At 57.8% G+C, this 26,041-nt stretch overlaps 2 protein-coding genes across 3 annotated transcripts in view; both read right to left on the bottom strand.

Annotated features, from left to right (window-relative positions):
* Positions 1–11,001, bottom strand: part of CB1H4orf50 (chromosome B1 C4orf50 homolog) — a 52,851-nt gene extending 41,850 nt beyond the window's left edge. The window contains exons 1-3 of the mRNA XM_032593083.1: positions 9,843–11,001; positions 5,959–6,351; positions 1,365–1,503 (exon numbers count right to left, since the gene is read on the bottom strand). Coding sequence (XP_032448974.1) covers positions 1,365–1,503; positions 5,959–6,248 — 429 coding nt within the window. The 5' untranslated portion in view covers positions 6,249–6,351; positions 9,843–11,001. The remainder of the gene's footprint in view (positions 1–1,364; positions 1,504–5,958; positions 6,352–9,842) is intronic.
* Positions 11,002–11,008: 7 nt separating this feature from the next.
* Positions 11,009–26,041, bottom strand: part of JAKMIP1 (janus kinase and microtubule interacting protein 1) — a 136,061-nt gene continuing 121,028 nt past the window's right edge. For both annotated transcript variants that reach the window (XM_030314237.1, XM_032593015.1), the window contains exons 19-22: positions 24,348–24,551; positions 17,082–17,147; positions 13,273–13,317; positions 11,009–12,071 (exon numbers count right to left, since the gene is read on the bottom strand). In XM_030314237.1, the coding sequence (XP_030170097.1) occupies positions 12,042–12,071; positions 13,273–13,317; positions 17,082–17,147; positions 24,348–24,551 (345 nt within the window). In that variant the 3' untranslated portion in view covers positions 11,009–12,041. The remainder of the gene's footprint in view (positions 12,072–13,272; positions 13,318–17,081; positions 17,148–24,347; positions 24,552–26,041) is intronic.

Below are 26,041 nucleotides of genomic sequence, written 5' to 3' on the forward strand. Positions count from 1 at the left end.
GCCGACATCGGGGCTTTGCACGCTTTTGTGACGGCTCCCCACGCTTTCACAGCTTGCCCCTTTCCACGCACACGTGTGCCACTGAAACAGAAGTCTCACCAAACAGCCGTCCTCCTTACACACGTCGCGCCCTTTCTTATTTTCTAGTCGATCCCGTTTTGGGAACTGGTTTCCCACCACGCTGCTGGGCCGTAAGCGGCAATCAGCGGAAACAGCCTCTTTGAGAGCCCCCTGTGGCTGTCCTGGAAGGCCTTCATTTCTGCCTCTGCAGTATTTCCTCACGTGCCCTGCCCTCCAGCCTTCATCATCGCCCCCGGAATATTTCGAGAAAGGCTAATTAATATTCATGAAAGGAGCCGCTGTTATTTACTGTGACTGTTGTCAGTGTTTAACGCGTGCCGACTCTCTTAACCCACACGACAGTCCAAGAGGGTTGGTCCTATAATCATTCCCATTTCACAGATGAGGAAACTGAGGCCCAGAAATCGCAGCCAGTGAGTGGCAGAGCCAGGGCTTGGCACCAGCTGCCTGCCTCTGGAGCCCACCCCCTTAACCACCGACTGTTTGTCCCACGCACCAACCTGTCTCTCTGCCTCCACCATCTCTGTCCCCCACGCATCTAGAATAATTTCCCCCAAACCCCGTCCTGAGCCTCTCCTGCTAAAGTTTCCTAGAGCCTGCTCCTCACTGCAGTCAATGTTTGGTTCACACCCTGGCCCTTCTGGAACCCTCCTGTCTCACCAGCGCCCTCTCCCGTGCCCACGCCCTCTGCTCCGGCCCCGGTACGCGCTCTGCACTTCTGTGCCTGCGCACAGGCTGTTCCCCACGCTCCACGTGCCCTTCCCACAAGGGCCAGGTCAGATGGCTTCCTGTAGCTTCCTCCCGCCCCCACCCCATGCACCCACACCGTGCCTGCACCCTCCTCCTGGCACCTGGCGCCCGGTTTGGGCGTTACCTGTTTCCTATCTGCGTCCCCACCTGCGTGCCAGCTCCTGAGGCCGGGGACCCTGCATCAGTCATCACCCGCTTGTCCCCAGGCCAGAGCCGGCTTCCCCGAAGTCAGTTACAAGGGCCACAGAAACGAACTTGAGGCCAAAGCTCCCGGTGCGTGCGCGGCCCCTGCACGTCACCCAGTGCTTTCGCCAGCCCCCTGCTCCCCGCAGATCCCAGCCAGGACCTCTGTGAGGCTGGCAGGGCAGGACGGCGATCCCGCTTTACAGATGGGGCCTGCTGAGGCCCAGAGAGACCACGTGACCCTGCCCCAGGCCCTGCAGCTCCCGCCTGCACCGTTGCAATCCAAGCACATGGGGTCACCCTGCTGGATGGAGAAACCAGTAGCGGAAACAAGGGGGAGGAGAGGGTACCTGGCTGGCAAGCTCGTCCCGCAGGGCTTGGAGCTTCTCCTGGGCCCGGGCAGCGTCGCTCCTTTCCTGCAACACGCGGGCGTTCAGCTGGTCCACACTCTGGAGGAGCTGTCTCTCCGACAGCTCTAGCTCCTGGATTCTGCGGCATTGAAGCGGGAAGATGCTTACTCAGGGTGCAAGTGTGGCCGGGGAGTTTCACAGACCCTGGGGCCAACCTCTGTGGGGTTTTTATGGGTTTTGCTTTTTTTTTTTTTTTTTGGTCATTGGGCCAGTTTGATATTCTGACAATATCACACTGTGCGAAACATTCGCACTATTTAAGATGATCTGGAACGCTTGCAAGATATCTGTCGAACAATACGGCACCATGCATCGAGAGTCTTAAACGCGTTCTCATCCCTGAGCCCGTAATCCCAAGTTCAGTCGACACCAACAAAGAAGGGCTGTGCCATGTGGCCTAAGAGCTTTGTCTGTGTCGTGTCAGTCCATGCTACGTTAGCAGCCTGCAGTAGGGGTAAGTAGCAGCCTTACCCCTACTTCACCCTCAAGAAAAGGGAGGATCAGAGAGGCCGGGCAACTTGCCCGAGGTCACACAGCATCCCAGAGCCCAGTCTGTCTGACTCCTGAACTCATGCTTTTTTAACCCTGCACTCTGTTGACCCCCGCATGAGCTATAACCTTTCAAATCTCTTCCGAGGAAATGAATGAAATTCAGAAAAAGTTTTCTGCAATTGAAATCATTCATCCTGTATTACTTACAACAGAGAGAAGGTGGAAACGGCCTAATAATTAGGGACGGCTCAGCCACAGGAAGCCTTTTCTTATCATCCTGGGGAAAAATGTGGAACTTGTATCGCAGGCCGGATGTGAGCCCTGACCCCAGCTCCGTCCGGAGGAGGTGCACAGGAGAATGGAGAGAAACCCAAGGGGACAGGCTGGTCCCGCTGGGACCCCAGGAACCACAAAGACTGCCCATCTCCTGTTCGTGCCTGGCTTCCAAGTCCCCTTAATGTGCCACTCTCCCCTCTATGACAGAAATCCAGGCAACACGTGGGAAGTGTGTTCACAGCCCACACCTGTGCAACCTTCACTCCTCGGCCCACGCCACACAGGGCGGCCTGCTCCGCTAGGACAGACTCTGTGCTCCCGGGGGAGGACCCCGCTTTGCTCCCTGACCCGGCCGCTGACCAGCCATGGGGCCTCACCTGGGATTGTTCCCCACCGTGACCCACAGTCTCTGCATCTGTAAGACAGAGGTACTTGTGCCTGGCTCAGAAGGGTTATTGTGAAGAAATGAAATGATGCATTATTATTCCTAATGAGGACAAGAGCCCCCTCTCCTGCCCTGAGGCCCTGGGGAAGGCTCTTGTAAGCGACGGAAGAGGGTGCGCCCCTTGTATGGATTGTAATCAGGTTCCTTCCAAACCGAACCCCAGGAATGGCCCCAGGTTAATCAGTCAGAGTCAGGCCGAGCACTCGATTGCTTATAAAATGTAGTGATATGGGGGCGCCCGGGTGGCTCAGTCGGTTAAGCCTCCAACTTCGGCTCAGGTCACGATCTCGCAGTTTGTGAGTTTGACCCCCGTGCCCGGCTTTGTGCTGAGAGCTCGGAGCCTGGAGCCTGCTTCCGATTCTGTGTCCCCCTCTATCTTTCTGCCCCTCCCTCCTTCTCCCTCTCTCTCTCTCTCAAAAATAAATAAAACATTAAAAAATGTGTTTTAAATGTGATATCTGAAAGGGATCAGAAAAGCCTCTCTTTCCATTTTTTGAGATCGACCCAGAACACTAAAAATGAGACAATATTTAACTCTGGTATTATCCCCACACTTGAAGCAGAAAATGACTAATCTCACCATGGCAGGCTGAATACTGGCCCCGCAATATATCCGGGCTCTAATCCCCGGCACCCATGAACATGGCTTGAAAGGCAAGAGACTGTAGCTGTGATGACGTGAAAGGCCTGGACACCATCTGGGTGGGCCCTGGTTGCCGTCACAGGTGTCTGTCCTTGCAGTAGGGAAGCAGAGGGAGATTCCCAGGTGACCCCTGAAGCTAGCCGCTAATCGGCTGACTCTGTGGGTGGGGGGAGGTGCCGGGGGCCAAGGAATGCAGCTGTGGATGCTGGAAACGAGGAGGGAGCAGATTCCCCCATGGCTCTCCCCACGCCTTGACGTTGGCCCCCGGGGTTGTCGCTGTAGGGCTTCAGCCTCCAGAACTGTCAGAGCATCCCTGTGTGTTGCCTTAAGCCACCAGGTTTCTAGAAATTTGTTTCAGCAGCCCTTGGAAACAAACACGCCCACGAATACGAAATAGACAATGAGGTGCCATTTTCCGCTGGCGACCAGTTACGCAAATATCACTACGCAGAGCTGCAGACTGCTTGCTATGAAACCAGGGGCACCACGAGAAATTGCGCCCCCCCCCCGGCTGCTATTACCACCCTGGGCGGGGCCACTGGGGTTCAAGTCCCAGTCCCACCCCCCACCACCACGTGGCTGGATGGGAGTGACTGTGGAGAAGTCACTTAACTACCCCACACCTTCCTTTCCCCATCTATAAATGGAGGATAACATTATCACCTCATTTTGGGTGTCGTCGTAAGGATTAAATAGAGGCGATTTAACAGTGCCTGGAACAGAGTAAGCACTCAGCGGCTAGCTTCTGTTACTTTTGTTGCAGTTTGGTTGGAAATGAACAGGCAACACTGATGTGGTAATAAAGATAGGAGGGGCTCTTCTTCCTCAAATTTCTAACAACGCTTCATTATTTTTATAATAAATGCTGTTTAATTTTAGCTCTGTCCTCCAAGTGAAGTCCAAAGACCAACCTTAACCGTACCCTAGCAAGATGAAACCCACGGTGCGTTCGACCCCCAGCTGCAGCTCTCAGTGACCCTGGATAAAGGTGGTTCGCCCTCCCCAGCCTCTGGTCCCCCGCACCTGCAGGATGGTGCGGCCCACCTTCGGAGCACAGAGGACGTGTCCTGCATTACACACAGGCAGGTCCAGGATGCCTCCTCCAGGATGGCCTCACCCCAGGCCCCAGCCGCAGAGGCCCCCTCCTCTGCATCGCTCATGGTGCCCCCAGGGCTCCTGGTCTCTCCCTTGCATGGAGGGATCTCCTTTGGCACACGCTTTCCCACCGTTTTCCACAGGCTCAGTGACTTTCTGGCTTTCACTGCCCATCTTTCTGGAGAAAGATCTGAATCCACACCGTGTGTGGGTTACACTCTCTCCAGGGCCGGGGCCCTACCTTCCCTGGGTCTCAACCCCCAGGGCTTATATTATGGGCTGATCTGCGTCCCCCTCAAATTCGTATGTTGAATTTGAGGACCTCAGACAGTGACCGTATTTGGAGACAGCGTCTTTACAGAGGTAACTGAGTTAAAATGAGGTCATATGGCTGGGCCCTGATCCAGTCTGACTGGTGTCCTCATAAGACTAGGGGATTAGGACACAGACACGAGAGGAATGACCATGTGAGGACGCAGGGAGAGTCCTCAGAAGGAACCAAACCTGCCTGTACCTTGAACTTGGACTCCCAGACTCCGTTAAGCCCCCCAGTCTGTGGTACTTTCTCAGAGCAGCCTGAGCAAACTACCATAACTTAGCACATGACTCTTGGCTGGGCGAGTGCAGGCAGTAGAATCATGGGTGAGCAAATGAATGAATGAATGAATGAATGAGTGGACAGTCACACAGAGTACCAAGCCAATCTTTCTGAGACGTGAGTTTCTCCACGTAAAAAGCTCTACAGAGAGGAAACAAAAAGGAAATCACGTGTAAATACACATTGAACAACTCGCCTTTATTAAAAGGAAGGAAAAGACAAGAAAATGGTGACGTCCCAGACAAATTCAACGCACTTGGCCGCTGGGATCTCGGTGAACCCGTCAGAGTGGAGCCCAGCCACTGCTGTCCTGCGTTTCCAGGTGTCTCCCCTGATATGCACGCAGGACCCCGCCTCACTCTGCGGGCCTCGGTGTCAGAAACTGGTCAGGAAAGAGCACGGGCCTTGAGAAGGAGCCGGGCTCGCATGCCCAACCTCCAGACCACGTTGGCTCCATCAGGGAAACAGAGCCCACCCCCGGAGGTCAGCAGCGAGGGACAAGTGCAGGGAGTCTGCTGCGAAGGTGACGGAAGAGCTAAAAGGCCAGACGCGCCAGACCACGGAGAGATAAGCAACCGGCAGGAGCCACTCCGACCCCTGCGTCCCCCGAAGGACACACGAGGAGGAAGCAGGGACGCTGGGCCACAGGCAGGGGAGGACCGCAGAGGAACCCCGGGCATGGCTGAGGCACCGCTGGCCCAAGATGTCACCCGGAGAGGGTGGCTCCCCGCGGTGGCTCCCGTTGGCCGGACCCACTTGGAAGCCTGAGCTGGGAGCCCGGGAGACTGCGGGCTCAGCCCGAGACGCGGAGCAGAGGACGGGAGGGAGCGGGGACCCGTGCGGGTCGCAGAGGCAGCAGGCAGGCTGCGTAGCATAGGCCGGCCGCGCCCCCGGCCACAGAAACGATTCGACACACCGATCTAACACGGTCACGGGGCTCGGATTCCTTAAGTACACAGACAAGAGGTGCAAACGCCGTATTTACCTGCTTCTGAGCCTGGACTCCGACATCACGTGCCTGTCCACAGCTGCCAGCAGCTTCTGCTCTGAGGATTCCAGCTGCTTCCTGAGCACGCCCGCATCCGTGTCTGGGCTTCCCGCTGCCGGAAGACAGCCGGGCCCCTCACCACCGTCCTCTACGTCCTGGAATACCCAGCACGTGTCGATCTTCACGTCAACGTTCATCTCATCAAACCCATCGCTGCCGGGGGCTCTGACGACGTAGCTGAAGCTTTTCTCAGTCCGCCCTCTGGCTGCGGGCTCCATCGCGTGCATAGTTCACGGGTCAAGACTTCATGCCATGAAGTGGATCTGCGACTCTGACTTTCTGGAGATTTCCAGGAGGCCGCGGTGCCTTCGGATTGTGTGGGACAACACCCTTTGAGGAGGGCAAGAACAGGTGAATGATTTATGAGTATTTCTGAGGCCTTGGGTTTCACTGGCACACACATCATACAATATGAATGAACGCCTCTCGTTTTACAAGCTGGCATGCCAGAACTCACCCAAAGCGAGACAAAGTTGCGGAAAAGTCACCTGGAATTGAACGCTTAATGCTGCGCACAGAGAGAGAAAACGAGATTTCCAGGCAGGACCGTCAGAAATATAAATTCTCAGTGGTGAATGAAGTTCTATGCCTCCTCTCTGAGGACAGCAAACGCTAATCAGGGACCTAGAGCTCGCCAGGCAGAGGGGATGGGGGGGCTAGCGCCGCTCCGGGTATCGCCCGCGCTCTGGGTCACGTCACCCTAGCCGGCCCAACCATCCCGGTAACCCTAGGAGGTGGGCATCATCGTGCCCATTTTGTGGACGATGAGACAGAGGCTCCAGAAGGTAGAGGAGCTCATCCAGGCCTCACATATGGGAGGTGCTGGAGTCAGGATTCAAGACCGGGTCCAAATCCAAAACTGGAGAGGTAAGGAGTGCACCAAGGCCCCGACGGGAAGAAGCATGTCCTGTGGGAGGGAGCCCACTCAGGACTCGGGTCAGTTGACTCAGGAATGGAGGACCCCAGCTGGCGGACCTGAGCACAGGCTTCCGGCAGGCGGAGGCAGCCTTGGGGTCAAAGCCCCGCGGCATCGGCAGGACAGGTGAAGGGAGTGGCCAGCCCCGTGGGCACTTGGAGGGGAAATGAGGGCAGAGGACAGAAGGTGAGCCGGGGCCGTATCAGTGCAGGCCTCGAGCTCCAGGACAAAGACTCAGGCATCTCCCTGTGGGCAGCGGGGTGTCCCAGGGGTGTTTAGAGGCAGGGAGGGCCTGGTCCGATTTACCCTGAGGAGGAAGCAGCAGCCAGTGTGCTCAGCCTGATGCAGAGCAGTGCAAGGGCAAGTGCAAGCTGGAAATGCCAGGCTTGGGGCGCCCGGGTGGCTCTGTCTGTTAAGCGTCCGGCTTCGGCTCAGGTCACGGTCTCAGGGTTCGTGAGTTCGAGCCCCGCGTCGGGCTCTGTGCTGACAGCTGGGAGCCTGCTTTGGATCCCCTGTCTCCCTCTCTCTCTGCCCCTCCTCTCCCCTTTTCAAAAAATAACATTAAAAAAAAAATACCAGGCTTAACTGCCCCTGTTAAAATAATGGAAGGGACTCCCCCCTGCCCTTATTTACGGGAGCATTTACTTTAGAAAACTTGTAGGGCACCCGGGTGGGTCAGTTAAGCGTCCGACTTCGGCTCAGGTCACGATTCGTGAGTTCGAGCCCCACGTCGGGCTCTGTGCTGACGGCTCGGAGCCTGGAGCCCGCTTCGGATTCCATGTCTCCCCCTCTCTCTGCCCCTCTGTCTTGGGTTCTCACAAAAAGAAATAAACGTTAAGGAAAACTTGCATATGCTTTGTTCGGCTCTTTGAAATATGTGTAAATCTTTTTGAAAGCTAAATAAGCTTTTTGGCAGCTTTCTCACCCAGGGTTGTCTTTCTGAAGACCCTGGGACCATCGCTTTGGAACGTAAACATCCAAGGATAATAGAACCCTGCCTCCCAGATCCTGTGGGAGGCGAGGGGCCTAACTGCAGTGGGTGCCTGGCTCCACACTGCAAAACCAGCCTGCCGTAAAGATGAGAAACGTTTCCTTCTCCTTTGAATGAAGCAAATTAAGGAACACAGAGGGTCACCCCCACGGCCAGGTGGATTTAGGGGGACTTGTGCGTTAAAGACGGTGCTGTCTGGTCCTCTGATTTGAGACCTGAGTAGTGTTTATCTTGAGGGCACGTGTGCAATGGACTGTGTCTGCTTGGCTCATAAAGGGGCGAGATTCCTTTCTGTCTTTGCAAACCTCTGAGCGGAATTGCCCATAATGCACGTCACTGGTCTGATGCTTATGCAATACTAAACGTGCTTTCCTTCTTATTCACCTCTGTAGAGACGTTTTCCGGGTTGGGGGCAGATTTTGTTTTTCATACGTTTTGTTTTTCATACATTTTGGTTTTCACACACAACAGTGGACCCGTGTGCTGGGGCGGCCCAGAGGGCTTCCGACAGACACGGGGTGGCCAGAGGCAGCAGGGCGAGGCATTGGCCAAGAGGGGATACAGTTGGCCAGCTCGGACCTCAGGTGCCCGGGCCACACTGCCTGGGTTCGAATCCCATCTCTGTGGCTTCTCTGACAGAATCCTGGGCAAATTACCTAACTGCTGGGCACAGTCTGGGGGGCAGAGTCTGGGGTCTTCAGAAGCCCAGAGAGCTTCGATGACCTCAGGGAGGAGCACCCCCAAGTGGGCAGGCTTCTCACATTTCTAAATGTGAGAAAATAGGCCGAGACAAACAGGTCATTGTTTGGACCGGGACAGTCGGGCAGGGTTCCACCGGTCACATACTGGTTATGGGAGGCGAGGGAAATGCTGGAGCCAGAGACCTTGAGGCTTTCAGCCTCCAGGATGCAAGGGCGGGGAAGAAAGGGGGCAGGAGTGGCTGATGGGAGGAAAGATCATGAGTTTGCTCAGAAGGGTGCTGAGCTCACGCTGGAGCACAGCGTTCGTGTCTCCAAGGTAACCAGGGCCCCTGACAAGGGGCGGGGTGCACACACTCAGTGCACCTGCAGCCCCCCCACCCCCCACAGCGCCTCAGACAGTGCGGGGGTGCTTCCGGATGAGCTAACCGCACCCAGAAGCAGCACGCACCCAGCCTTTCTCATGCCACAGCGCCCGGCTCAGCGTGCGCAGGGGAGGGAAAACACACCCGTGCGCATCTGGGCCCAGAGTGAAGTAGGGCCAGCGGTCAAGTCCTCGTGCTCCAGGAGGACCCTCGCGTCCTGGCTTGCCTGCGACTCCCCCCACTTTAAAACCGGAAGTCCCACCTCCCGGGCAAACGGGGAGGGCTTGTCACCCTGCACCGCCGGTCTCCTGGCCCACACACGCTGCCAGAACAGTGAGGGGACACGGTCTGCCCCCTGGACTTCTCTGCCCAGCTCCTCGCGGGTGGCCGCCGGCCACAGAGGAATTAGGGTGAAGGGTGGGAAACCATGCATTGAGGCCTCATCACATGCCAGGAACTTGACCCGGTTCTCCCTTCATCCCGCCCACAGATCTGCAAGGAGGGCGGGGGGGAAAGGGTGGACCCAGCCCTTCTCCTTTCTGCATGAGACGCTGACCCGGGGATCGGCCGACCTCGGAGCTCTGCTGCCCTGGGAGCCACACGGGCATGGAACTTGGGCTGTGCTACGAGGTCACACCCGCCACAACAGCCCCTTCCGGGATGGGGGACGCGGCTGCAGTCTAGGTATGCGTCTCGTGAGCCACCAGAGCTCTGAGGCCCTCCCGAGTTCAAGGGCTGTGGTAACCGAGCCTGTCCCGGGCAGGGACCTCGGAAGCAATGCCCGGGACTGTCACGAGAAACACTGGCGCCTACTGGGGACTTCGGGCCTTTCCGCCAGGGCCGCTCCATACCTGCTTGTGTGGTCTCATTCCCTCGCACCTGAGCTGTCTCAGAGAACGGCTCCCGGTCCCCCGCGGGTTGTTTGGTCTCCTTGCAGGGCGAGTGCCAGGGAGGGAACCAGGGTCCGGAAGTCCTGCGGGTCTAACCGTCTAGTTATGCCCAACAGAGAGCAGGGGTGAGGCGTTGCATGGGGACCGTCACCCCCGTCCCCCAGAAGGAGTTAAGACTCGGGACAGCAAGTGCTTTGCCCGTGTCGGCTGCGAGGAAAGGGGCCAGGCCGGGAGCAGACCCAGACGGGTCTGACTTCAAAGCCAACGCCATTCCTGTCCTGTCGTCTGAGCGGGAGAGCCGAGCAGACAGAAGGACGAGGACAGGAGGGCGTGAGGACCACGCCCCTGGACGCTCCAGCAGCGGGGAGAGGGTGGGCAGTGCCATGGAAACGCTTCCTAGAGAGCTGTGTGCACCACCTGGACTTCTGTCTACCCAGCAAAGCAAGGGCTCTGTGCACTTCCTGGGCCCCGGGGAAAGCAGATGTGTGTTCATTTGCACTCCCTGCGCGGTTCCCCACTCCCATCGCTCCCTGGGATGCTCAGATGCCTGTCTTCACGCGAAGACACCAGTTCGTGCACGTTCGGTCGCCGAACGGTGGTAAGTCGTGGGGGCTGGAGCGGCGGGTGCTCAAAAGAGAACGGTCTCTCCTCAGCTGTCCTGTGCGTGTTTGCTTAGAGCCCCCTCGGTTCTTTGATTTGGTCTGGACATCCCTCCCCATCGGGCCGGGGCGCCCCTGCTGCGCTCACGGTCACCGCCTTCTCCGTCCTCGGGTCTGCCCTTCTGAGAACCTTCCGCTCCCCCGCTGATCCCCTCCGCGGCCCGAATTTCAGTCACTTCTGTCTCCTCCAAAAGCTCTTCTTCCTAGAAATCACAGGCTCGCTCTCGCAGCCCAGCAGCCACAGAGCAGCCAATCGTCCCGTCCTTGGGACCGACCCGTCCCCGCTACTGCTCCTCCCTTCCTTCCCCTGCACCGCCTCCTGTTTCCCTTCATCGACTCCAATTCCGCACATCTTCCTTCCAGACGTGTTGGAGAGAACAGTCACGTGAGCAGGGGCTTCTGGAGATGCTCGCGCCCCCCCCCCCCACCCCCACCCCACCGAGAACAACAAGAACAGCATCACCCCAGGTCACTTCTCTCCTCGGGGGCTCTGCCTCCGGGGCCCGACTCTCAGCAGCCGCTGCCTGGCCTCCTTGGCTGTCCCGGGCGCGCCGTCTGCCCGAAGGTTCCATTCGGAGGCCCCAAGATCAGGAAGGGCTCCCTCCTCCACAACTGAGAGAGGGCCGCCCTGGTGTCAGACCGATGCGGGGGGAGGCTCGTCCCCCACAGATGCTCCACACAACACTCCGCCTCCCGGCATCTTCCCTCGGCGGCGTCTTGCAAATTACAACCAAGATGCGAGACAGCGCGGGGCATGGTGTGGTCGGGGACGGCGTCCACCTTCTCTGTCCTCGCTCCAGGGACAGTCATGCTCTGAGGCTTTCACCGGGTCCCATCCAGGAGAGTGATGGTGCCTGTGGCTTCTTTCTTGGACATCTGAGGTCCTTGGATCCGCCCTCCACAGTGGGCAAGGCTCCTGCCCCTAGTCAGAGTCCTGCGCGCGCGCGCCCTCTCTCTCTCTCTCTCTCTCTCTCTCTCTCTCTCTCTCCCCCTGGTGGCCACCCGCTGGATCAGCTGCACAGGGCTCTCGAAGGGTTTTGCTGACTGGGGCTTGACTTCGGGTTCAGATCACAGGGACACTTGCAAGTCACTTGGCTGGCAGATTCCGGGTACACGGAGCACAGTTCGTGGAGACATATGTACAGAAGTCTGCGTCCAGGGGAGGCATGCAGTGCGGGGACAAGGGCTCTGGCCTGGCCCCCGGCCGCGCAGTGGCTCCCCAGTGACTTGGATTCCAGTAATTGCACTTAGTTTCCTGGTATTCAGGTCTCTGCCCCTTGGGCTCTGATGGTGCCAGAGTGGGGGCTCGGATGTGGCCCCGAGCTTGACAAAACCCCCAGCGTCTTCGGGGCTCCTACAGCTCGGCCCAGCCAGGACCCAGCCGTAGATCAAAAGGCCTTCTCGTCAAGTACACGTGAATTCTGTTTTCAGTCTCTGGCTTGAAGGAGCTTGCTTTGCCGTTGGATTTTGGTGTGAGTGGGGTTGGGGATGCCGCAGGGACTCAATGTATTCCATAAGCTCTTTTTCTATCCTGTAAGATTAAAAAAATAATTTGAAACGATGCAGAGGTCAAGGGTTCAAATGCTTGGAGAAGCCCCTGGCCTGTCTGCCCCCCGCCCCGCCCCCACTGCCCTCCTAAACTCTCCAGCTGAGCCCACTGAGGGACCTCTGCGGACAATGCAGGGGAGGAGGAAATGGGACTCGGATGGCCTGTCCTCCAGCACGTCCCCCCACCACCCTGGCTACTCCCACTCCCCATCCGACGCGACCTGGGATCATTCCTTTACTCACTGCACAAACACTGCACGAACATCGACCACGTGCCGAGCCCTAGGCCCTGGGACACAGAAGGTCCCAGGCAAAGCCCTGGCGTGCAGGGGGGGCGGCTCAGGGCTTCCATGAGAACGTCAGGCAGGGAAGGACCTGGCAGGGGAGCTCAGCCTGGGGGTCAGGGCAGCGGATGGGCCCTGCGGGCATCCCCAGAGCTCACAGCGCTCTCGGCCTGGGCCAGATTCAGAGGCAGATCCTAGAGGCCCTGGCAGACCCCCTACCCAGGGGGCATTCAAGAACGAAGAAAACGGGGAGGGACATGGGCGCCCACGCAGGCACTCGGGTGAGATCTGGGCCCTGGGGACACGCAGGGCAGAGCCGGACCCCTTGCCCGGATGGCTCATGCAAGGTCCCCGCAGGGGTGAAAACCAGGCAGAGGCAGGGGAGGGGCAGGGAGCTGGGGCTCTTCACACGGGCTTCCTGGGTATTTTGTATGCGGGTCATGGACTTGCCCATCAGTCTCCTGCTCCTGAAGACCCCCGACCCCAGAAGCCCACTATGGTCTGGTCCACAGGCAACAGAGAGCACCAGAAGGCAAAGCCAAAAGAGAAAGGCGCTTTGGAAAAAAACCACAACCGCCGCCCCCCCTTCTAAAGACGAGATACAACAGGGCAACCATGAGGTCCCATTGTCCCTTCTCCACAAAGAGCTCCCCCGACCTCCCTCCCAGGGGATGGGACTCGCCAGGGACCCCCGGGTGGCCCCCCTTCCCCAGGGAGCCAGAGAGCTGAGGAATCTGCCACGGGCCACCTTCCACGGGCCACCTTCCACGGAGCCCTCATCGCCCAAGGAAGAATGTGATGGTCAGAAATGGGAGAAATTCGCCTTTTCAGAAAACCATCGTGTTTTGTTTGTTTGTTTGTTTGTTTGTTTTTTAGCAGTGAAATTGAAAGGATACCAACCCGAGTTCTTTGCTCACTGACGTCATCAAGGCCACAGAATGAATGCTAGTGAGAAAAACAAAAAAAGGAACAAAAACTATAAAATAAGACCAAAAGAAAATGAGGTGGGGGGGGAAAGAAAAGAAAGAAAGATGTAAGACATGTGGTTTGGGATTCAGAGACACATTTCACAAGAACTAACACACCGGGGTGGGGTTCAGAAAGAGGACAGGAAGTGAGCTTCAGAAGCTGACCTCACTGGGACCTCACCCTCCGGAAGGCCTTGGCACACCCCCCCCCAGTGTGCCCCCCAACGCCCAGCTGATTCAGGCAGACCGGGTGGCTTTGGGTGAGGACACGTGGCTTTCTTCACCCCAAGACACTTTCTAAACAGGGAAGGACCCTCCGATGGTCACGGTCGGTGGCTCCCACCAAACACCGGACATGGCGGGCCCACAAGGATCAGGGGTTTCCACCTGGGGTCACAGGTCACCCAGACCTGCCAACATGCAGAAGCCCTCCCGTAACACCATCCCCACCCAGTCTCCTAAGAGATCATTGTTTAAAATCTTTTGTGCCATTCAGTGACTCTGCTTTCATTGTTTTTTATGTTTATTCATTTTTGAAAGACAGAGAGAGACAGAGCATGAGCAGGGGAGGGGCAGAGAGAGAGGGAGACACAGAATCTGAAGCGGGCTCCAGGCTCCGAGCTGTCAGCACAGAGCCCAACACTGGGCTCAAACCCACAAACCGCGAGATCATGACCTGAGCCGAAGTTGGACGCTCAACCGGCTGAGCCACCCAGGCGCCCCTCAATGAGTCTGCTTTAAAAAAGAAAACAAAAAATACAGGGCGCCTGGGTGGCTCAGTGGGTTAAGCATCCGACTTCGGCTCGCGTCACGATCTCGCGGTTTGTGGGTTCGACCCCCACGTCGGGCTCCGTGCTGACGGCTCAGAGTCCGGAGTCTGCTTCTGGTTCTGTGTCTCCCCCTCTCTCTGCCCCTTCCCCCCGATCATACTCTCTCTCTCTCTCTCCTTCAAAAATAAACTAATATTAAAAAAAACAAAAAGGAAAAAATAGCACGAAAACAGATGGCAAGGGAAAGGAAAAATTATACAGGTCACTTTGAAAGTACACTTCTCTTTCTTCACTCATGACCTGTTTTGCTCAAGAAGGAATGCTGCTCATTAGGTAGAACCTATCAGAGCATCATTGGGGGTTTTGAAAATCATCCTTTCCCCCCCAAAAAAAAAGCAAGGTAATCGCATCCCTTAATTATTTATTGGAAAATTTAAAATCCAAACAGGCAGCCACCAAGTTTCACACAAGTTTTAGAATCATTGGAAGCTGGAGCCGGACGGGACCTATGGAGTCACCCAGCTCTCATTTTCTTTCTTTCTTTTTTTAATGTTTATTTATTTTTGTGAGAGCGCAAGCAGGGGAGGGGCAGAGAGGCGGGACAGAGGATCCGAAGCGGGCTTTGCGCTGATAGCCGTGAGCCCTATGCGGGGCTCGAACTCAGGACTGTGAGATCACGACCTGAGCTGAAGTCAGAGGCTCAAATGACTGAGCCACCCAGGCGCCCCTCCCAGCTCTCATTTTCCACATAGGGACACTGAGGCCCAGGGAGGGAGAAGGGCCTGCCAGGACCACCCAGCGGGGTGTGGCTGGGAAGGGTTCCTAGCCACTGACATGAGCCACCGATAACGTGGCTGGAGTCACTTTCCAGGAGTGCCCGTCGCACACATGCACGTTTGGGCATTTCTTGTCCTATTGGCCGGACCAGGAGTCCACCTGCTCTGTGTGCCAGCCTCGGGGACTCCTTTCTGGGACCAAGGGAGACAGACCAACCTGCACACATTTGCTTTGAGAAGAGAGTAAAAAAGAGGCAGAAAGGGGGGGGGGGGGTCCAAACATTGCCCAGTACTCCTCCTAATCAAAAAGGCAGCCGGCGTTATTCTACGTGGGCCGATCCCACCTTTTAAAACTTTAACCGGCAGAACAACGGTGGCACGTTTTAAGTCTTTTTGCCATCAGGTCCTGCTCTGTGACCCATTTTGCCGACTCGAGTCCTAAAGCCACGCTGGGGGGCTGAGCGGGAGAACCAGCGCTGGTGACCCACTGACTGGTGTCGGGGCCTGGGGCTCAGACCTTCACATCCCCCCTCCCAGGTAGCCTCACAACCACAGAAGATGGGGAGTGCAGATCAGAACCCCCAGGCCGGAGCAGAGGGATAGATCCCCCAGTGTGCCAAGGTGCACCTGCCTGCAAAGCCAGCTTACGCCCAGGACGTTCTTGGATCGAATCATACAAAAGATCCCCTTGGGGCCTCAACATAGCCCCAGGAGGTCTCAAGGTGGACATCCGGATGATGGAGACACTAGGAATGCGCTTAAATCAGAATCCCATAGGGGCTCCCCGGGGCTCTGGCAGGAGAACGGCCCCAATCCCCTCCAGCCGCGACCCTCTGCTGCCCCCCGGGGGACACCGCCGGTTGTGCGGGCCGGAGGCACTGAGCGGGAAGTGAGGACACAGGAAGGGGGGTCCGCCTGTCCTGAGGGAAAGGAGAGGAAGCTTCTAAAAGTGGCTTAGCATCTGTAGAGCTGTCCTGTCTCCTTGGGCCCGCTGTGTTTGATTCCCTCCAGGACAGAGAGGGGCCATCATCCCCTTTTTACATATCCTCCCTGAAATCTGCTCTCCGGTGACTTCTGTGACTGTGTCCACGCACAGTTGGGAGTTGGGTTGGGGGCTGGCTTCCTCTCTCCTAGGACCCGCCTCAGAGACCTGAAGCCCACAGATGCCCTTTCTCCCTCCTCTTCTCCGGGGTGACTGCACATGAGCCTTTGAGATTCAGATGGGGGTCCCCTCCTCATCGTCCCCGACGACCCCCGGACGGGGCTGGAGCCTTTGTGTGGCTCCCACGCGTGGACTTACCTCTGTGGCACACAGTGCACACTTACAGGCTCTGCCCTACTTGTGTGTCACTCATCTGGCAAAAGTGTGGGGATACCCCATTCCATGGTAAGAACGCTCTCGGATGAAGTGATGAATACAAGGGGGTCCCTGAGCTCAAGGAATCTGTGGTCACCGGGTAGACGTGCAGGAGGTGGTGAGGGCACAACAGAGATGCCACACACATGGTTGTGTCACTTGCTTGTCCGCCTAGACCAGCAAGGGTGGGGGGCTGCTGGAGGGGCTGAGGGGTGGCTGTGGCACCTCCCAGCTGTGGGATCGGGGTCCGGCATCTGAATCTATCTCAGGCCCGGTCTCCCCACCCATCAAGTGGTAGCAACCCAGAGAGACAAGTGGGGGGGCTCGGTGTCCACATGTGACAGGCCAGCCTTGCTCCCCGCTGGGAGGGCAGAGACTTCCAAGAACACACGACCTGGTTTTGGCACACGGGAATCATCCAAGGGGAAGGCGCCCGCGGGACGTAACCGAGGTCCTCACTGGTGACGTCACCAGCCTGGTCAGCCCAACCTGGCTTATCAATCCAGAGATGGTCACCTTGTCCTTCCCAGTGAACTAGTGTCAGATGGGTTCAGCGGAAGGTCTCTTGTGGGGGGGGGGGAAGGCATCCCCCCTACTCCGTCCACACACACTAACTTGGTCCCAAACTGCACTTTTCTTCCCTAGAAAAACATTTGAAGGAGCTACTTCTTTGGTGGGTGTGCCCACGGCGGGAGGCATGGGGCCGAGAAGGGAGGCGGGAGGAACAGCCTACCCTCTTGCATTGTAACACTGGAGCCCAGAAGGAAAAGGCCCCACGGTGACCCGTCACAGAAGGGAGCCTGGGGGTGGGGGGAGAGGGTCCGAGCGCCCCACCTACCTTCTCCTCAAGCTCCTTCAGGTGTTTCTTCTGGACCTCCAGCTTACCCTCCAGCTCTCGGATTCTCTGAAACACATTACCTCATGCGTCAGAAAAAGTAAATTTTCCAGGTTCAAGATTTATTCTTTACTTTTATCATGGCGTAGTGCACGAGCAGAGAAGCGCGCAAACACAAGGGGGAGGCTTGACTGGCTTTTCTACGGGTGCAGACCTGTATCTCTAGCACCCAAATCAAGACAGAGGGGCGCCCCGGCACTTAGGAGGGTCCCTCGGGCCTCTGATCTCCTCCACTGAAGATTGATTTTGCCTGTTCTTGAAGGCGCTCGGAATTGGAAATATACAGCGCGGACTCTTAAGATGGGATCCCTTTAAAACAAACATCACGCCTGGACCGAGATAGGCGGTGCCCTGCGCCGGCTCATAAAGACTGCGGATTCGAAGTGACATGAAACGATACACTTGGGCAAGATTAATCAGCTGGAGCCGGGCAGCTGGGGCAGAGGAAGCAGGGGCCATCCTACCACAGGCACCCCAGCCTCTTAGAAGCCCACTTAGCACCAGGTTCAAGGATGACCAACCAGCCCGGCTTGCTTAGCACATTCCTGGCTTTGCCCCTGAAAGTCTGGGGTCCCGGGAAACCCCTCTGTCCCGGGAAGCTGGACCAGGTGGTCACCCGCCTCATGCCCCTTGGGGCACTCGCCGCCCCCCTCGGTGGTTTACAAATCCATTCCTTCCAGTTTCGCACAGTGTCCCACCCAGGTGTCCCACGCGTGCAACCTTTTCCAGATCGTCACATGCCCAACAGTCACCCCTCAAGTGCTGGTACCCTGACCACGGCCCAGCTGGTTGCAGCCTTGCCGAGCCTGAACGGAGATGGAGAACTCAGTCCTGGAGAGAAAGTGCTCAGGCTGGAGGGCGGGTGATTCAGGTCAGTCTAAGTAAGCATGTGGCCTCCAGGGACCCTTAGCCAGGCCTGGGGAAGCCTTCTGAGGGCTTGCGGATCGCTGTGCCCCCACCGGTTTCCAGCTCAGTTTCTGGGGGCCGATCCTGAGAAGCTGCGTCTCCAGCAAGTTCCTGAGTGATGCAGATGCTGCTTGTCTGGGGACCCACTTTGAGAACCACCTCTACGGACACTATGCCCGGGGCCCTAAGGAGTTTGTGGTCCAATCAGGGTTCAGACAGAAGCATTGATACGAGTACCAAGATGGGGCACTGAATGAATACAAACATCACGGAGAAAACCAGGCAGGGGAGGGAAGGGGGCGGGGTGCTATCTTACGTGGGTGCCCCCGGCAGGTGCACCGGAGCCCAGAGGGCAGAACAGCGGGGGCACTGAGCCGTGGGGCTGGAGGGGCAGGAACAGGCGGAACCCAGCCCAGGACTCACAGTGGTTCGACAGACTCCCAAGCAGAGGGAACTGGGTGTGCAGGGAGGGAGGGGGGAGGGGGACAGAGGCGGAGCTTGGAGGGTCTGGAATGTCCCCTTGAGGAGCTCAGAGACTTGGGGGCGTCATGGGGAGTCTGTGATGGGTTTCCAGCAGGGAAGGGATGAGAATCTGGTCTGGGAAAGATCACGCGGGTAGCAGAGAAGACACAGAAGATGGTTTGTCCTCAGAGATGAGGCCTTGGGCAAGTGATTCAACCTCTCTGGGCCTTGGTTTCCCGATCTGTAGATGGGGGTCACAGTTTGCCCGCGTCTGAGGATCTAACAAGTGAATCTGAGCAAAGGGCTCAGAGCAGGGTTGGCGCAGAGTAGGTACCCTGTCAAGGATCAGGAAACCCGGGCATTTCTAATTCTCTTCCACCTGAGGGAAGCCGTGTGGACCTCAGCGTGGCCGTGACCGTCCCCCAAGGATCCCCTCGCACAGTGAGGAGGCAGAGAGCACCCGAGAATGAACACAGAGCTCAGCTGGACTCTGGCCTGGGTCCTGCGCCCCAAGCTTTCCAGCTGGTGGATGTTAGGGAGTCACGTGATCTCTTGACTCGGAACCCTCTTCTCTAACATCTGCACAGTGACCCCAGCCCCCGAGGGTGAAACGGGGACCCTGGGGTGGGGCTGGGGGGGGGGAAGGGCCTCGTACACTACCGCGCCTCGTGGAAGGAGGGTGGTGCTCTACAGCTTTCAAAGGACTGGAGAAAATCCCTCAGGAACTGCTGGGCTTTGAGGAAGAGGTGCCTGGCCTCACAGCGCCGATATGCCAACGGGGGAGACCGTCAGGTAGTGAGAAGCGACAGGAAGGGAATAAATCAGGGGGGCAGCTAGTTACACAGGGCTGTGGGGCCGGCGGCTCTCGGGGGTACGTCTGAATGGAAGCCGTATGACAGAAGAAGCCTGTCCCTCGCAGGGCACAGCAGGTGCCAGCCCAGGTCACAGTGGGGAGGGGACACAGTCAAGAGGGCCAGGCCACACGCAGCCTTAAAGGGACAACTGGGGGACTTCAAGTAGGGGACAGCGCCTTCCCACTCCTCAGGTGTCAGGGTCCCCAGCAGAGCTGGCCCAGGCCCTCGGCCCCCCACTCTCAAGCTCCCTGTTATCATTGCCAGGCGTGACTCTGCAAGGCCAAGGTTTGTCGTCTCCCTTCTCCCTTCATAGCAAAGGCCGTCTGGGTGGGGAAGGTCAGGTGTGGCAGATATTAACTAATATGTGTCGAGCTCTTAGTTTGTGGCACACGCTTTTCCCAGCACTGCATATAAATTCTAGCTTTCCGCATATAACCAACGCGCTGCATTTTACGTTCCTAGAAGGAAAAAAAAAATCACTGTGATGCATGTTTGAAATGCTCGGGCCCTTAACCCTCTTTTCTCTTTGGGGGAAAAAAATGCAGATTTTTCAGTATTATCATGTTTTTTAATGTCAAATGTCTGAAGACCCTATCAAGTTAGAACAGACCATTGCAAAAAGCAAGCCGGAAACTCAAGGAGTTAGTCCGATGTGCAGAGCAGAGCACTGGACGTGAACTCAGAGGTGGCCACAAGTGGAAGGGCCACACTGTTCTTGGGGGCTGGCCTTTATCCAGCTGTTTCGGCCGCTGGGCCTCTGTTTCCCCATCTACCAAACTGGGTTGAAGACTTACAAATTGGGGCATTCCCTACAAACTGCTGTTTGGGCGATGTTCATTCCAACTACCGGGTCAGATTTTTTTAAATCCTACATACGGCGGGTGCTACTTTTGAAAACTCTGGCTTATAGACCTCAAGCATGGTGGCCCTGTTCCCACCCCAGGGCCTTTGTACGTGCTGCTCTCTGCACAGGGCCTTTCGTGTCGTCTTAACGCTGTCTGACATCGTTGGCACTTATGTGTGCTGCGAGTGTCCCTCACTGGATTACAGGAACACGCTCTCCATGAAAGCAGCGACATTGCTCACTGCCCCGGCCCCAGTAGCCGGACCCGTGCCTGGCACATGATAGGTGCTCGGCAGGTAAATAACCGTTGAGGGGAAGCAGGAAGCTGCAAAACCTCGCTTTTACCGATGCCCCGTTGTCCCTGGGCTTGCTGTAAGGGCACCCTCCCCTCTGCTCAGGCATCAACCCCCCCACGACCCAACTCCAGGAAATTCTGTTGCAGGGAACAGACGTGCTCTGAAGTCTGAGCGCCTTCTTCGAAGGCACCGAGATGCCGGCCGGGGCTCCCACGCCTGGTGCGGTTACGCGTGTGGTGCTCGGCAGGGAGGGGGAGCCGTCTGGGATATGCTTGCACCACACAGGGAGAGTTTGGCCAAGCGTTTCCCACCTGCGGGGTGACAAGCACGGGACCCTCAAGGCAAAGCCTGGCGGTGGCACCGCTCCAAGCTGCCCGGAGGACAGATGGAGAAGCGGAAGCCGGAGCGTCAGGACTTGCCATCGATTCGGGAGCCGAGCCCAGGGCAGCGAGGAGTTGGGCCCTGCCCTCTGGATGCCATGGCACATTGCGACGGAGGAGGGGGCTCACCTGGGGTGGACCCGGGGGTCTGCATTTCTAGCAGCTCCCAGGTGACGCCGCCGCCGCTGGCCCACGGACCACACTTTGAGTAGCAGGGATGGACGGAGACAGGGGCTGTTCCACAAAGGGGAGGGTCTTCCTTTTACTGAACACCCACCATGCTCCAGGCACTAGCTAGTCGATCCGTATGTCTTGCCTCCTCCAAGCCTCAGAGGGGCGTGCCATTCAGTGACTTTGTCAATGTCGCCCGCCACACGCAGATCCGCGTGTTTTCATAGAAGCCTCTACCCTGTACCTTCAGCAGAATTTTCAACTCATTTGGAAAGGATCCGGAGACAGTGGAGCACAATTTGCAGTGCTGGGTCAAGCCATTAACTTTCTCCACGCTTAGGTAAACGAGAAAAGTAAAAGCAAGTGATGTGCCCCATGTGATCCTAGCTGACACTCCAAAACCCTCCTGTTAAAAATGGTTTTTCTCTCTTAGGGGGTCCCAGTCCTCAATCTCCCTACGCGGGCAGCTTGGATTTCTTCCTTTTTTTTTTTTTTTCTTTTTCTTTTCTAAAACACCCAGCTCCATTCCTTTCTTGGCACGCGGGACACCGTGCGTTCCCCAGGAGTCACGGCCCAACGCAGCAATGCCCCGTGTCTTCAGGATGTGCTCACTGGCCCCTCGTACATTCCAGACTTAGACCGTCAGAAGCACTTCCGTGAGATTCGGGCCCTCGAGTCGGGTAATGACTTTTCGGTTCAAACACACGCCTGCCGCTCTGCTTTGAGCTGGGTTCTCTGAACAACGCCTCCATTCACCGCACGGTCAGCAGGCCCCACCAATGAGGCCCAATGATGGACATAAGATGCAGCCAGCATCGGGCTCCTCTCACCCTCTACACTGGCAGTAAAAATAGCCACCTACCCTTACTGGGAGCACTTCACCCGTGAGAGTCCATTTAAACCTTACAACATCCCAATGAGCAGGCGTTATTACCATCCTCAGGAGGAGACTGAGGCTCAGATAGGTCAAGTCGCTTGGCCAAGGCCACACAGCTAGTAGGAGAAGAGGGTTCAGAGCCGTACCGTCTGCTCGCAGCGTTTGTGTTTTTAAGCACTCTGTCACCCCAAGCTGACGGCGCCATGCTGCGCTGCCGTCTGAAAAGCTACTTATCCCCCCTTGAGGGCCACCGGGCATCTTCCTATTTATCTTCAGACCCGGCTCAGTAGGGCCCTGCGCTGGGCGCCTCGCCAGCCTTGCGGAAGGACACCCTCCCCTGCACGTCTTCAGCGGGTGCATTCTGGTGCAACAGCCTCAGCCACAAGAGTTGGTCAGGATCTGTGCTGTGTTTGGGGTCCCCACCGGGCTGGGGGTGCCCCGGGCCACTTGTCACTATAGATGTGACAGGAACAGAGGCGGTTCAGTGACAGTGTTCTCAAAGGCAAACGCCCACGCCGATATCCCTGCCAAGATCTCCTTGATGGTAACTGACCGTGAGCCCCTCCTCTCCCTCCCTCTCTTGCCTCCCTTTCCCTCCCCGCTCCGCCCTGCAAGGCTGACAATCACTCTGGTCACTGTCACCTGCAAATTCTTGGTCTCCATCCTCAGTGGCCTCTCTTGAACCAGCAACTGCCCCACCTACTCGGGGCCACGGGGATTCCAAGTCCTCCCTTCCGCCTCCGCCCCTCCCGCGGTCCTCATGTGAGCAAAGGTGGCCTGACTCTCTTCTCCCCTCAGCACCGTCACCCCCCGACCCTGCGTGAGGGCACAAAGCTTCACCACTGCTTCCTCCTCCCCCCCCTCACCCCCCAGGCCCTGCTCAGAAGCATGAGCCTCCCCCTCGCCCGCTGGTCTGTCTCCTGGCCTCACTCGTCCCTTCTGCACATCGGACCTTCTCAGTCAGTGGATGGATGCCTTTCCCTTCTCCTCCCTCCTTCTCCAGCCTCTCCATCCCCTTTCCCCTTGCTGTTCCAACCTGATCAGGAAACTCCCTAGTCGTGAAGACTCCCTCTCCGTCTACACAGGCTGTGTGTGCGAACGCGTGTGCACTCTGGAGGCACGCTGCTTCCGGGCAGATGAGCAGAGGCTGCCGGCACAGAGCAGGCAGCGCGGGGACGGGGGCCACAGCCAGGCGGGGGTCCCAGGGGCTGCCTGCGTGCCCTTTCAGCCAAACCAAGTCTTGAATGAAGAGCCCTCCCAGCCTGTTGGCCCCCTTCCCTCACCACCTCCTCTCTCTCTCTCCTGCACCACATGCAGTCTGACTGTGTCCCCTTGCGCCTTCCCCGAATCCCCTGGGGCCTGTGCTGTCTTCAGACACGACGCTCCCCTGCCCCTTCCTGACACAGCTGCTTGCTCTGCCTGCCGTGACGTCGCCTCCTCCCCCTGGTCACCCAGGTCCTTTCTCACTGGTGGGACCCCCCCCCCCGCCACCGCTAGCTGTGTGACCTTCAGGCGCTCGACTTAACCTTCTTGAGCTCTAGTGTTCGCATCGAGAATGGACATCGTCGTCCCCACCCTGCAGAGGGGGAGGGCGGCAGTCAGGGGTCTGCAACCATGAGCGCTCAAGTGTGAGCATGCTGCTGCCACCTCTTTGTCCCCACGGTCACCCTGGAGGCCTTGCAGCCAAGCCCACGTCACTCACACAGGACCCCAAACCTCGGAATACACTTAGGTTTTCGGAGTTAACAACTAATAGGGCCTCCACGTCCAGGGCTCGGATCGGCCATCGTCACGACATACAGCAAAAGAGCAAATGCTCTTGGCAATGCTGCTGGGCAATGCCTCTTGGCTTTAAGGACCTGATTTTTAGGGGCGCCGGGGTGGCTCAGCCGGTTGAGCGTCCGACTTCGGCTCAGGTCACGATCTCACAGCTCGTGAGTTCGAGCCCTGCATCGGGCTCTGGGCTGACAGCTCGGAGCCTGGAGCCTGCTTCGGATTCTGCGCCTCCCTCTCTCTCTGCCCATAACCCACTCGCATCCTGTCTCTCTCTCTCTCTCTCAAAAATAACTAAACACTTAAAAAAAAAAAAAAAAAGAACCTGACTTTCAAATAGAACACAGATGCAGGAGGTGGGGGGGGGGGACCCAGGGGACCCCCGGCCTCGGTTTGCATCACCGCTCAGCCAGGGGGGCGGGCCCTATCCTTGAAATCAACGCGCATCAGAAAAACGGTTTGCGGACCTCGCTCCGCTTTGCCAGGAATGCACCTGCCATGTTGGGAGAACACGCCTTACTGCACGGAAGCTCGCTTCGCTGCCAGCTGTCCATCCAACACGCCTGGAGCACCCAGGGGCCCGTCGGAGGGGCCAGAGGCTGGGAAGCGGGCAAGGGGCACCCGGTGCCAGCCACCTGCCCCTCACCTGCTGGGCCTGCTGCAGTAGTTCCATGCGCTCCCGCAGAACCTGGCTGTCGAACTCGCGGCTCTGCCTCAGGATCTGCCTGCGCACTTTCTCCACGGCGGCCTGCAGATCCTCCCGCTGGCCCTCGCTCAGCGCCTCGCTGGCCCTCCGCCCCGGGTCCTGCTGCAGCGCGTTGTACAGCGTGGCCTCCAGCTCCTGGATTTTCTGAGTGGCCCAAATCACACAGACAGCGCAAGGTCACAAACGGGTCGACGGTAACGGCCGGGACGCTGCAGCTGAGGGAGGCAGAGCTGAGGAGCTCAGGCAGGGAGGGGAGGGGAGGCGTGCGGGGTCGGGGCACGGGGGGGGGGGCGGGGGGGGGCGCCTCGCCGAGCAGCCAACAGACACGGGTGGCGGGGAGCGAGGGAGACCCTTTCGGGCCCCGGGCGCGGCAGCTTTTGGAGAACATGTCTCGCTCCATTCAATCGAGATGCCCTACTCTGTGCGGGAGGGGACCAGGGCAGTGAGAAGAAACAATCGTAACCGCCCCGCAGAGCGTGTGATTCAAGAGACTTTTCCTCGTATCCTCGGCCCCCGATGCACTCTCCCCGCTCCTCGGGAACAAATCTCCCCTTTGATCGTGGGCGTCAGCGGGGGAGATATGGGTCAAATTGCACCCGCGTGGTTTTCAGCCAGCTAGTGAGGAATGCAATGTCCACCCACAGCAAAGAGTAACCACGTCCTAACCGTGCCCTCCCTGTAGGACACCGCGTGTTAGCGAAGCGGATGAGAGGTTAGTGGCCGGTCGAAGGCACCTCGTGAAAGGCAAGAGTTTTAATCGTTAGAGGAAGCTATTTCTTCCCAACTTCACCATAAGACACTTAAAATATAGTTACCTCATGGGAATATCTAGGGACAAAAGAGAGAATTATCTCCTTCTCTGCCTCCCTAAACCCGCCCCCCACAGCGTCCTCAGATGCCAACCCCGTCGTGGGTCAGGCTGCTGGGTCTGCATCTGCACCAGTAACTTCCCCACCTACCTAGGCCTCGGGGATTCCAGCTCAGGGACCTTAGGGGCTAAGGAACGGTTCCTTGTCTTCCCGAGACCAGACGGACCGGTCTTTAGTTTGGGTGGAAAGTGCCAAACAGAGGCGAGAGGTGGCTTGAGGCCACCCCTCTAGCCTGCGTGGCTGTGCAGACCCCCCCCCGGGGGGGATTCCAGACCCATCAGGCCAGGCCCAGTCTTAACCAACAGACACAATCACCTTCCCCTCCCACGACCCCAGAAGGTGGGAGTCTGTCCTCCGGCCTAGCCCAGGGGTCCCCATGCAGGCTGCAACATGGAGCCTGCCTGTCCCTTTGCCCTGCTGGCTCACCCCCTCCCCGTTCAAGAGTTGTCATCAGCCTCCAGCCAGGACCCCACGCCCCCCCGATTCCAGAAGCTCCCTTGTGGACCTGCCCCATTTCAGAGCAATGTCAAAGGCACGCAGGCCAGCAACGTGGCGCCTGCCGTCCTCACTCCTGCCCGGGCACGCCGCACTGTCACCCTCTGGGAGCGTGGCATTCCCGACTGTTCAAGTCACTCCAACATGGCATCAGAACGCAACCTCGTCACGTGCCTGAAATCCCACCCCAGGCTCTGGAACGGTCTGGGACTGCACGTAGTTCCTACAGCGTGGCGGGGTCAGCGCACCCAGGGGCCTCCTCTGCAGAAG

The sequence above is a fragment of the Lynx canadensis genome, chromosome B1 (assembly GCF_007474595.2).
Source record: "Lynx canadensis isolate LIC74 chromosome B1, mLynCan4.pri.v2, whole genome shotgun sequence".
In the NCBI taxonomy this organism is placed as follows: Eukaryota; Metazoa; Chordata; class Mammalia; order Carnivora; family Felidae; genus Lynx; species Lynx canadensis.